We start from the raw sequence: 12,067 nt of genomic DNA, 5'->3' as shown, positions 1-12,067 counted from the left end.
GGTTGTTGATTACTGTATCCTATACAATAACAGACCAGAACTGTTCTCCCTATCGTAGTACTGGATGCTTATGATGTTTAATCCTGCTTTATGTATTTTTGCTTCTATTGTGATATCTTAGTTCGACGAATATCATATATATACACAATAGGATTCGTGCACTATAGGCCTTAAAATTCAATATAACTATGCAATTATCCTCAATTATACATTTTTTTCTCAGAAAAGACTAACTCAAGATGGACGATAACCTTCGCATCTGGAGAAATTTCAAGCTTGGAAAATTGGTGGACCTGATCATATTGAACACCAGACAATACGACCGCTCCATTACGGATACCTACGCTAAGACTAAATACATCAACAAGATCAAAGATGACGCCAGTCGTACTTTGATGGGAAGCCGTCAGGAGGCCTGGTTGCAGCGTAACCTGATTAAGTCGGCGGTGCTCACTGGTGCATCCTCGGTAGTCAAATCGGTTTGCCTTTCTTTATTCAAAGTTTGGAATGTTATCTTACTCTAGACATTGCAGTATTCTCTCAATTGAACATGACACTCCAGAATGGACCCGAATAACCACTGAACCTGGATGCTTGGGATGGCTATATGGTGCGCAAGAACAGGACCTTACAGACCCTCCACGATAACAACAGTGGCAACAACATCGTCATCGCGGGAGATACCCACGTGGGTCAGCGATCTGGCCTGGCTCGACTACAGCCCATACGACTCCAGCAGGGGGCCGGCGCCATCGGTGTGGAATTCGGCGGAGCAGCCGTCAGCCCTCCCTCCTTATTTGCAGAAGACCACTGTTTCTGTGGCAAACGATACCTCCAAGCTGGTTTTCACTGACAGTGAGTCGTTGCATTGGTCTGAGGGATACTACCGCGCATACTTTGAACTCTATATCACCCCAGAACAAGTTGGAGCTCAATTCTTCGGCATGCCTACCAGCAAGGAGCGTAATGCTGGGGAAATCTCCTGGCTAACTGAACTGTTAAGAGCGGCGACAATCGTTTGGAGCGGAACTCGAATAATGTGGCCGCTGGTAGAGTGGTAGCAAATGAGTTCCTCAAAAATGGGGAGGTTGTGCAGACTGACATGATCCACGACACCAGTACTGATCGTTACTAACCAGCTAGTATGGCAATATTGATTGAATAGCATGATGGAGATACTCAACACAGCTAGGGCATCTCGGACAACTTGTGCGGTGTTTGTAGAAGCGTTGTCATACTGGAATATCCCATTCTCATTCTGCATTAGAATAGGAAGGATTCGGCGACATAACTCCTCAATAATAAAGCGATTCACATTCCGAATTCGAATCCCCAAAAAGTGGGATAAGTCCAGTTCGCCGTTCAGCCCCTGAAAAAGCAGCCCAGAATATCTGTTTAACTTGCTTTCCCTTATGTGGGAGACCCTGGACTTGCCCTCCTTGAGGCTTATTCCTGGGCGGATACTGTAATCTAAGTCAGCTTGCTGTTCTACGTGTGTAGCTTTCTGGGTGAAGAGAAAGTCTTATTCCTCCCTACTAAAAGTTTATTCTTAGCTGTAACACAAGTGTATTTTCAACACATGTGTAATTGTCACATGTGTGAAAGGATCATATGTAGCAAAAACCAGGAGACTGGCTACATCCCGCCAGACTTATTCAGTGATAAAAATCTAGTTCCCAAAATCTGAGTTTCATCTTGTACTACTTTTAACATCAAATTAATAAAGTACTCGAGATTGATTTTCATTTCAGATAACAGTACAGTACGCGTTCATTACTACTATTGCACAGGACAGGTGTTTCTGTCTGAGTGTATTCAAAGCATTCCCCGACAGGATTTCGTAATACTAGAATGTAGAGTGCTGTACAGTATATTACAGGACTATACCGTATCTATTCCTCTGCCTCAACACAGGATCTAACCAATTCAAGTAAAAAGTCCCAGTGATCACTGTCAATCCACAGCTTTACTTCATATTGTTTAACGAGCCCTCTGCGCCGGTACACCTCACGGTGTCCTAGAATCGTTGGATCGGGCGTGTCCTGGTTTCGTACTGTGAGATAACTAGTTCGTACAAGATCTTCGGGTTTGCTTACATCACTCTCGTCGTCAGTAGAGAACTCAACGTCAAGCGGTTCGTATACCCCATCGCCCTTTGCAGAAGCTGTATCATCGTCTGGTACCACAAAGGCTTCATCGGATTCTGTTTGAGAATACTCTGACTCTGTCTCACACTCCGTGTCGACAATGTCAATGCTCTCATCTTCTGGAACTTCTTCAATTCCATCTAGAACGGACGGTGTGATCCACTTCGGGCCAGTCGCCATACTGATCATCTATAGAATTGGGCCTATCTGCCTAGTTCGGTAATCGCTAATTCATATATAGCCTGGCGAGCGGTCCTTTGCCGATACATCACACTTTGAGGGCTTTCAAATCGATAGGCATCATTACCTCAGCGACAAAATGCCCGGCTCTCTTTTGACCATCCCCTTCTCTTTGTTCCTGTTCCATCGGAGGAGTACTAAAGCGCCCTTAACAAGAGTGCGGTGAACGACAGAAACCACTTGAAATCCTGAAATGAAAAAATTCAAAAAGAAATCCATTATTTCGAAAAAAATGCGGTAGATGGCCATATCCGGAGGTCCTGTTGAAATCCGCACCTTTGGCAGACCCTTGGTTGACCACAGGCACAAAGCTGGCTCGGCATGGAGTAAGATGTTGAACAGTGGTAATACATCAAGACCCAAGCTCCGTATCGCGGTTCTTATAATTAGAAGGCCTATGATTCAGTGGAGTCCAACAAGGAACGGGTGACAAAATGCAAAGAAATGAGAGCGCCGTGCCTCTTCACGACAGTGGGAATACCCTGCCGACACACCAGCCAGTGTGCATCACGTCATCATCTGTCCCGACATGGACTGAAAACGACGCCTTCCGGGAGCTCTATCAGAATTGGTATGACTTTCAAACCATACAGTACGGTACGGTAACTGCCCGAAAAATACCAACTCACTCTTATGTAGGAAGGATGCCATCTTGCAGACATACGATGTCTCTCTATCTGAATTTCGGCCATCCAGAACTGAGACAGACAGAGAGATTCGCATTGTGGTACCTGTAATAAACAGTGCGGAAGGATGGCAAACAGCTTATGCTGGGTTCATATCTTTCGGAAAGGCCACGGGCGTGGTCGAGATAACCAATTTTCAAAGCTCCCTTGACATGCGCTGCTTGGACATCGGATACTCGACCACCAAAAATGATGCTTGTCTCGGCGGCTACTACGGAGAGGGCCTCAAATTGGCGGCACTCGTATTTTGCCGGGGTGGATCGCATATTAAGCTCTGCTCCAATAGTTCTCACTGGAACTTTGCCTTGAAAGGACGCGGTAATCGGAACCTCTACTGCAATATTACCCTTGCCAGCAGGGATAAAGTCCAGAGGCTTCGAGACAAGGCGACAAGACGACGCGGTGCGATGTCCCCAAGCGACTTGACCGCCAATATCTGGGAAGATGTTTCGGTCATCATCAAACGAGAGGGCCCTCTAGGAAAGATCACACAGGAAGAGTTTGAGGGATGGTTGAGGACAATAATCGATATTAGTCCCCCATCTGGGCTTATACGAACACTAGCCGGCGACCTGATCCTTGATGGCGCATACTCTGGGTCGCTGTACCTGAAAGGCATCCGCTTACGTAGTACAGATGACTTACGAATGGCTTATAATCTAGCTCATGGCGTGCCGAGTCAAGACCGATCCGAGTTCCTGAACCATCCTCTCCAACTACGTCTTATCACCCAGATATGGGCAGGGGCAATTGCCCAAGGGAACAAGATCGCACTGACTGCTTACTGTACACTGCTCAAGGAGCACTGGGATTGCACTGATGTAAAAGATGCAGAATTCATGATCGACGAGCCCACGGCTAAAGCTGTCTGGCGATGCCTCAAAGATGAAGCAAGCTTACTAGGGAGGTTCTATGTTCCTTCAGATAGTAACGACCTGGTATGATTGATCATGGTATCTGCAAATCAATGGTTACGTACTATACTAATGCTTGCAAAGGAGAAGACTGACGTACGCGAGCGGTTGAGCCGTGAGCCAGAATGCCTACCAGTATCGCTCTGGCGGCTTTTGAAACGATATGATCTGGTTTATACAACCACGGAGGAGCTATCTCTGCAATTAACACATTCCGAGCCAGCCACTCTTCCGAACACGCGCTACGCGCAAGAGTTTGACCATACGATCCGCGCTCTTTTCGCTGCAGAACCACAGACACGCCTCCTTCAAACCAAATATGTGAAGGGCAATGACAAGCAGACTGATTTAGCATTTTCTAGAGATGCCAGAATAATATTCATTCATGAACGATGGCTGAGTTTTGACACTGCTCACGCCCGGAGCTACTGTCCTGCCAAGCATGTGTTGTGGTTGCATGACTCCAGCTTTTGCGAACATATATTGAACTGTGTTTATCTGAAGGCTACCTTCCTTCTCCGGTCACACTTATTAGGAGCTGGCCATGGAGAAGTTACTGTGGAAGAAACCATCCAGTCATTATGTCTTCGAGGCCGGGATCGTCTCCAGGCAATGCCAAGAGCTGTTAGGGCATCAGTGCTTCCTCATGGTCAGACAGTCCGGATCGAGTGGGAAGATGGCTATAGTCGAGCTGGTTCCCGTACAATTGGGAGTCATATAGACTATCATGTTACACTGCATGGGGCATCTTGCGCACAACAAAGGAATGCACTATTTTTCACTGATCCGTGCTCTTGCTCTTGCCCAATGGGCTTGGCTTCTCAGAGAGAGCGATCGATTACCTTCGAGTTGCCGGATAGCGAGATGCGATTTCCAATGGTTGCGAGAAACGAAAGGAACTCGATTTTCGGCTTCATTCCTCCGTCATGCGGGCCAATCCTAGGTATAGATCCTGTTCTTCCATCTCTAATATATAATGGGGATGGTATCAGTCAAGAATCACCTGGAGGCTTTGCTTCTGGTCTGGATGGCGACTTAGATCTATCAGGGGGTATCGATTCTCGAGCCTTGCTCAATCCCGACCAGAAAATTATTTCATTTCCCGATTTATCTCAGGATATATGGACTAGCTCCGACAGGTACGTGTTTCCTAGTATCAGGGTCACAGAAATACTCATTCCCTCATGTAGCGTGATGTCAATGGATACACCGTCCTCTCCGGCGTTTTCGCCCCTTCCTGCATGGCAAGGGCCAAGTCCTATGCAATCAATTTCTGAAAATGAGTCCTTAGACGAGCCCCTTGATTGGAAGGACTGGGAGATTCGCGAGGCATTAGATGGTATATTACTCTTCCAGGCGGCTGAACACATTGACATGGTCAGTACCTCCATTCGACAATCACGCTTGCTCTCACTTTAACAGATGAGCTAGTCGCTTACTCAGGTTCGCGAGATCAAGCAAGGCATACAGCAAGGGAGTTACATCCAAGTCCAGTTCGCTGGGTGGATGAACAGAGAGTTTCTTCTATATGTCCATGAGGTCTTTCCACGTGCAGGAGATCCCGATTCAACAGAGCATATTCTGGCCACAAAATACTCATTCATCACTGATATTCTTCCTTTGGAGCCCCCCTAACTCAGATCACTTGAGTTCTGAGGTCGTGATGCACTTCGCCGACGCAAATCAGGTTGGACAGCCCGGAGACGCGGAGCTAATAAGATTTGATCAAATCATGGCATGGCAACCCGCCTCTAGTATCCAACTACGACCCGAACCCGAGGGTCAGTCAATCCATCCCAATGCATCGTTATGACAGATACTCATGTTCGTAGACTCCCCTCAGGGTTTTCATTGTCGCTTTGCCATTTATAGAGCTTGCGATCCAGGCTCGGCGTGCTGGATCCCTCTCCCTCGGCCGCCTCAACTGCATCGTCCAAGTCCCGTGACTCCTGTTGTTCTCGATCTTTCCCCCTCGGATATTGGCGGTTCTTGCGGGCTTCGACAGGCTGGCTGGAATATCGGAGGGGCTGTAGCCGCTCAGGGGGAAAATCATGAATTGTGGCAGGTGAGTCTGGTTATATCTACCGTGCTGGATGCCGTACTGAAGGCCCTTTCCAGAGGCTGAATCCGAGAGCCGTAATGGGCGACTCGGCACAGGACCTTTTGCTTCAAATTTCATCCGACACCCCGGTTCTAGTGGTCATATCAAACGGAATTGAGCCGCCGCACCTTCCTCCGGGGGAGCTTCTACATACCGAGGCCACAATCCCCGAGATCTTTTTCAAGTCCCTCAAAGAGGCCACGGATCTGATTATCACCAGTCTAGCTCAACCAGAATTTTGCCTCGTTGCTCTACCGATCTCGATGTTACACCCCTCTGCCATTGGCCGGCTTATGCACAGTCTGATTGGCTTCCTGAAACATCGCTACTCTGTGCACTTGAAGGTAATCACCTATACACAACGATCTTCGCTTTGCCGCGTCCTTCTTTTGATCCTTGCACCAACAGCAATCGATCATCGATGGCTTGGGAAAGGTGCTGCTGCTCTTTCAGTTCCGGAACTTCTTCCTGGGTTAGACGATGACGCTGGTCCACCTGTTACCCGGCTGGCGCGTAACAAAGGGTTTGCGTCGCCATCTCTGGAAATTTTCGAGGAGCGTGATCGGCCTCTCGTTGATGCAGCATCACCACCCCTTATCATGCAGATTGCAGGTGAAATGATCCACTGTGCCACACTTCGGAGGTGTTCCTTAAAGAAGCGTCATAGAAGTTCTAGCCCCCCCACAACTCGACTCGAGGTCAAAAAGATCCAAGCGGTCCATTGAGAATGAATAGACAGCCCTCGCCTTTTTTCTTCAGCGGCGTGCTTCTATATCTTCGTTGAATCTAGCCATATTCACAAATTTCAGGATATTATCTTTGGGAAACTTTTGATCTGGTTGAATCCGAGTCTTTTGCACTTAAATACTGCCGTCAGCCCCAGAATACATATTGCAGAGCTAAATTCTCCCTTGTCTATCATGGCTCATGAACTAAGAGTTCCACTAGATTTCTGGTACTCCATCCTATTATTTCGTATGCTGGACCCCTCATTAGCTATACCCGAGGGTGCCAGGAGTTCATGTCTACGGTTACTCGCTGAAAGGATTTCGTATCAATCCCCCAGAGTTATCGGCCGATCTAAGGCACCACTCAGAAGATACTGTACCATCCCTCGAAGAATCAGATGTTCTAGACGGCTCGGGAGACCACACATTGAAAGCTACAAAGCCATACTCTCTCTTGTCAAACCCACTCTTCAACGTTACGCTCAACTATCCCGATCGCAGACCGATTCAACTAAGTCGGACGGCTCACATCTCCTACCTCAGCCAATCATATCGAATCCGCATCCAATTTGCCTTGCATTAGCAAGAATAGCCATGTCTAGAGTAGACAGAAATCAACATCTTGGTCATGTATTTGCAGCTTGCAGATTATTCACTACTATATGTGTCCTCGTGTATCGTAATGAAGAGAAGAAATGATAATTTATTTTTCCCCGGTCATTTTAATATATACTGCACTAGTACTGAAGGGTGCAGAACAGTAATTCAACCTATAGAATAAGTTATGTATTATAAGCAGCGGTCTGCTAAGAGCCGTATAGGGACTGGGTAATAGCCATCCTATTCACGTTAGACACAACAGTATAGTAGAGTTTTGGAATTGCACTAACCAATTCTGTTTTAGATAAAGGCATATTTGAGTCTGGTGAGGTGTCCAAGAGAAACACCTTGCCTGCTGGTTTGGTGCGAACAACTAGGAATACATCGGCGTCAAAGTCTCGATAATATTCAGCTGCCTTTTTAAACAGGCTTTTTCTACGTCGATTCATTTGCTGTCCTCTTGTTCTTTCAGATGCCATCTTCTGGTGCTCTGCAGTAATATTGACTCCCGGGTGGATAATATACTGTATGTCCTCCGTTCAACGACGTCTAACGACTCGGCAGTATACCGTGCCGAATAACGGTTCACCTATTCAACAGTATCTTCTATCTTTCTACAGTATCTAGAATATTCGTGAAATTTGCATTGATTATATTAAAGCGCGCCTTCCAGAGCAAAAATATCAACTTTCCATTTGGAATCCACTTTGATCATGTTTCCCGATGGACGATCCCCGTACCCTCGTCAGGATTCCCAATTTCATATCACCCAAATTCAAACGCGCTTGAATAGCTTGCGCGAGTCCATGGCAGCCTGGAATGCAGTTCATGATAAGCAAATTTCGGTGCGCTATCAGGAAGATGCCCAGTATGAGCACGCTATTGGTTTTATGCGAGCAGAGCAGAAGGTACTGTACCGGACTTCAACCCAATTCAAAGCGAAATCAAGCCTCATCTGGGTTTCGCTGTAGCATTTAGAAAGCTGGCTGCAGTTCCACCTATCTTTTACGACAACAGGTATTCCCCCACCATTTCTTCAACCACCGATAGGAACACACGCACGTCAGTCAGTTGCACAACGATATGATTCGGCCCAACCACCACCCCAATTTTCAGCACCTGCATGGGAAGAAGGGGGAAAAAAGGGAGGAAACCGCCATCATTAGCAGAAGTCGACGTGGGTGCAGCTGTCCAGTCCCTGAATGTGGAAGAACGAATTTTAAAACAACCAATCGTGTCCTCAATCACCTCAAGATCGAGCATCCAGGTTGGCGCCTTTCAGACGTGGAAACTCCAAGAATGAAACACGAAATTGGAAACGGTTCAGGGACTCATATTGCCTGGAGAGATGAACAAGAGGGATCTGGGGCGGGTACAACCATCGCGACAGAGCCATCGAGCCCACTGTCATTAGGCCCTAGGGAGCTGGCCCGTAGAATTGGACCCACCATTTCCTCTATCACAGACTAGTTCCAAGTGAACTATTAGCTAGTTAACACCAGCATGGTCATCTCAGTTTTGTATTCCATACTGTATTGCCTTCTGAATGTCGGGTGTCAGTAGATCTTTGCTTACTTTTGCATTGCAGTACTATGTCTCATAATGTTTCTTTTCTTTTCTTTGTATCTGTGTACAGTCCAGTAGTGCCATCACTTATTCATAGTGGGAGCCCATGTAGTTATGTACTTGCCATGGACAATAATTTTCGACAAGAGATTATATATATACGGTACCGTAAAATAGTGCTGTACTCCTGTAATTGTCATGATTGAAATGACTTCATTATTTCTATCTCCAGTAGTTACTGTAGAGATCCTGTACAGAACTCTTCAATCATGAGGCCTACAGTATCCAGTATCCCTGCCCTCCTTCCCATTTAGCCATTTTAGATTCGGTAACGTAATTCCCGGCCGTCCCGAACACCCCATCCAAAATCGCGTCTTCCTACCTTCGTACCAACTTCAACCACCTACCATGCCACCAATTCGCTCTGAATCTTCGCAGAAATTAGCCAATCAAGAGGGCAAAATCCTATTGGCTCTTTCAGATTTAAATGACGGCCGTGTCAAATCTCTTCGCGCAGCAGCGAAGCTATACGCAATACCGCTTACTACCCTACACGATCGCGTACACGGCCAATCTTCTCGCGTTGATTCTCGCCCATCAGGCCATAAACTGACCCAATTAGAAGAGGATTCGCTTGTTGAATGGATACTCTCTATGGATTCGCGTGGAGCAGCCCCTACGCCAGCTACTGTACGAGATATGGCTAATATCCTCCTGGCTACGCGTGGTAGCCAGCCACCATCTACTGTCGGCAAGAATTGGCCATCAATATTCATTAAACGGCGCGATGAGCTTCGAACACGCTTATCACGCAGATATGATTATCAAAGGGCCCTAAACGAAGATCCTAAATCACTTCAGCAGTGGTTTCTTACTGTACAATCTATAATTGATGAGAAAGGGATTCAACCAGAGGATATCTACAACTTTGATGAGACAGGATTCGCAATGGGTCTTATTGCAAATCAGAAAGTAGTTACACGCGCCGAATACTACGGTCGGAGATCTCTTCTACAGCCAGGAAATCGTGAATGGGTGACTACGATTGAGTCAATCTGTGCAGATGGCTATTCATGACCGCCATGTATGATCTTTAAGGGCAAGGTTGCCCTTGCTGGTTGGTTTGATAACCTACCGAAAGACTGGCGATTTGAGGTCTCGAAGAACGGCTGGACTACTGATGAGATTAGTCTACGTTGGTCACAAAAGCTCTTTATCCCATCAACAAATTCGCGTGTACGCGGCCGATATCGTTTATTGATTCTCGATGGGCATGGTAGCCACCTTACACCCCAATTCGATCAAATCTGTGCAGAAAACGATATTATCCCTCTTTGTATGCCTGCACATTCATCACATCTTTTACAACCACTAGATGTTGGCTGTTTTGCAGTACTTAAACGCGCATATGGTTGCTTTATAAGTGATCTTGCCCGTGTGGGATATAACCATATCGATAAGTTTGATTTTTTGGATAACTACCAACACGCACGGCTAGAAGCCTTTCAACCGAATACCATTCAAAACAGCTTTATGGCTACTGGTATAAATCCAGTAGATGCAGAAAGGGTTCTTTCTAAGCTGAATATCTCTCTACGAGCATCTACACCATCAAACAACCGACCAAGCAGCAGATCTAGCCAATTCACACCAAAAACGCCTAGGACAGTGGCTCAATTGTATAAGCAAGCATCCTCGCTTAAGCAATTACTAAAGCAACAGTCAAACAGCCCTCCAACACCATCAAAGATCTTACTAGATCAGATTATCAAAGGCCATATGATAGCGTTACACCACACTGCATTACTTGCGCAAGACAATGCGAATTTACGTATAGCGAATGAGAAGAAGCGCAAGAAACGCGATCGGTCGAAGAGGCATATACCCTGCGGAGAGGGTTTGACCGTCGAAGAGGGCCTACAGCTAGTTGAACAGCTAAACCAGTCAGTGGAAGGTGATAAGATAGAATCACATGGGCAGGGCGAATTGCCTAGTCAGGTAAATCCACCACGTACTAGGGCCCCGCCTAGGTGCAGTGGGTGTAGGGAGATTGGCCACAAGGTTAATGTATGTAAAAATCGCTTTATCTAGTTAATTTAATTAGTGTTGGTTGAGATAATCGATCTCGAAATCTTTTAATGGGGTTGGGTGTTCGGGACGGCCGGGTGTTCGGGACGGCCGGGAATTACGTTAATCCAGGGCGCGCTTAGTCATTAGAAAACACCGTCACATATGTCGTCATTTTCTGGATTACCGAATCTAAAATGGCTAAATGAGAAGGATGACGGAAAGTCCTACTACGACTCGGAAGTTCCGCTTATGATTGGAGTAAACTATACGGATGATTAGAACTTGAATATATATATACATTGCGAGCTAACGTTGAACGTTTGAAAGTGACAGATGAAGGCACCCTGTTTTTCTGGGATATGTACCATTGTTCACCAGCAGGTTCTTTTTTAACTTCTTTAATCCGTTAGTATTTCTTATTTCTTATTTCTTTTCGTTTCTTGTTCCAAAAAAGGAAACAGTTTGTTGATAACACAGATACTCACCGGGCCAGGGGCATGTGCACTCCCGGAATTGCAACACATTGTCTTGTGTGGTCTTATTCAGGATTAGGGTTTGCTTTTTGTTCTAGTTTCATGTCGCGTTCCAATTTCAGGCCGTGTTCCAATTTTTTTCTATGTTCCTCTTTTGTGTTCTTATTTTTTCTTCTTATCCGTAATCTGACTAGCTAGCCAAATTTTCAACGAGCACCAATATCGGCTGAACCGAAAGGGCAACTATCACTGATCTAAATGTACACGCCTCAGCTAATGCAGTGTCTCCTTGGAGCCCATACAAAATTCCTTCCAGTATATGTCATCTTAGATGTCGATATCTTAGCGGGTCCTTGTGGGTTAGTATTTAGTTAGTAGACTTGCTTGAAGGGGCTTCTCCAAGTGTTCAACATCCTATCCTCGGCAATTGAAGCGTATCTACCGTCTCTGACAGAAGGTAGTTAGTTGGTGGGGGTTAGATTGGGGTTGGACTGGGGTAGGGTTAATTCGTGTTGGTCAACATGGTTATACTCACACACACA

The 12,067-nt window shown here is 46.1% G+C and overlaps 5 protein-coding genes across 5 annotated transcripts; 4 read left to right on the top strand and 1 right to left on the bottom strand.

The window, feature by feature from the left end:
• Positions 1-239: 239 nt before the first annotated feature.
• On the top strand, positions 240-1,061 carry N7533_008306 (uncharacterized protein; the record flags this gene model as incomplete). Its single annotated transcript, XM_057104956.1, has 3 exons — positions 240-479; positions 635-778; positions 804-1,061. 3 exons carry the CDS (start codon positions 240-242, stop codon positions 1,059-1,061), a joined length of 642 nt encoding a protein of 213 aa, XP_056959913.1.
• Positions 1,062-1,892: 831 nt separating this feature from the next.
• N7533_008305 (uncharacterized protein) lies at positions 1,893-2,327 on the bottom strand (the record flags this gene model as incomplete). Its single annotated transcript, XM_057104955.1, has 1 exon — positions 1,893-2,327. One exon carries the CDS (start codon positions 2,325-2,327, stop codon positions 1,893-1,895), a length of 435 nt encoding a protein of 144 aa, XP_056959912.1.
• Positions 2,328-3,225: 898 nt separating this feature from the next.
• On the top strand, positions 3,226-5,406 carry N7533_008304 (uncharacterized protein; the record flags this gene model as incomplete). Its single annotated transcript, XM_057104954.1, has 2 exons — positions 3,226-4,011; positions 4,072-5,406. 2 exons carry the CDS (start codon positions 3,226-3,228, stop codon positions 5,404-5,406), a joined length of 2,121 nt encoding a protein of 706 aa, XP_056959911.1.
• A 720-nt stretch (positions 5,407-6,126) lies between these two features.
• N7533_008303 (uncharacterized protein) lies at positions 6,127-6,813 on the top strand (the record flags this gene model as incomplete). The annotated part of the gene is made up of 1 exon (XM_057104953.1): positions 6,127-6,813. One exon carries the CDS (start codon positions 6,127-6,129, stop codon positions 6,811-6,813), a length of 687 nt encoding a protein of 228 aa, XP_056959910.1.
• A 1,316-nt stretch (positions 6,814-8,129) lies between these two features.
• N7533_008302 (uncharacterized protein) lies at positions 8,130-8,387 on the top strand (the record flags this gene model as incomplete). The annotated part of the gene is made up of 1 exon (XM_057104952.1): positions 8,130-8,387. The coding sequence occupies one exon, from the start codon at positions 8,130-8,132 to the stop codon at positions 8,385-8,387; it is 258 nt and encodes an 85-aa protein (XP_056959909.1).
• Between the last annotated feature and the right edge of the window lie 3,680 nt (positions 8,388-12,067).

The sequence above is a fragment of the Penicillium manginii genome (genome assembly GCF_028828005.1).
Source record: "Penicillium manginii strain IBT 31320 chromosome Unknown utg000005l:1.0-5665137.0:1.0-5668048.0, whole genome shotgun sequence".
NCBI classification, from domain to species: domain Eukaryota; kingdom Fungi; phylum Ascomycota; class Eurotiomycetes; order Eurotiales; family Aspergillaceae; genus Penicillium; species Penicillium manginii.
The sequence above is the reverse complement of the archived record's forward strand: the minus strand, read 5'-3'. Positions and strand labels throughout refer to the sequence as shown.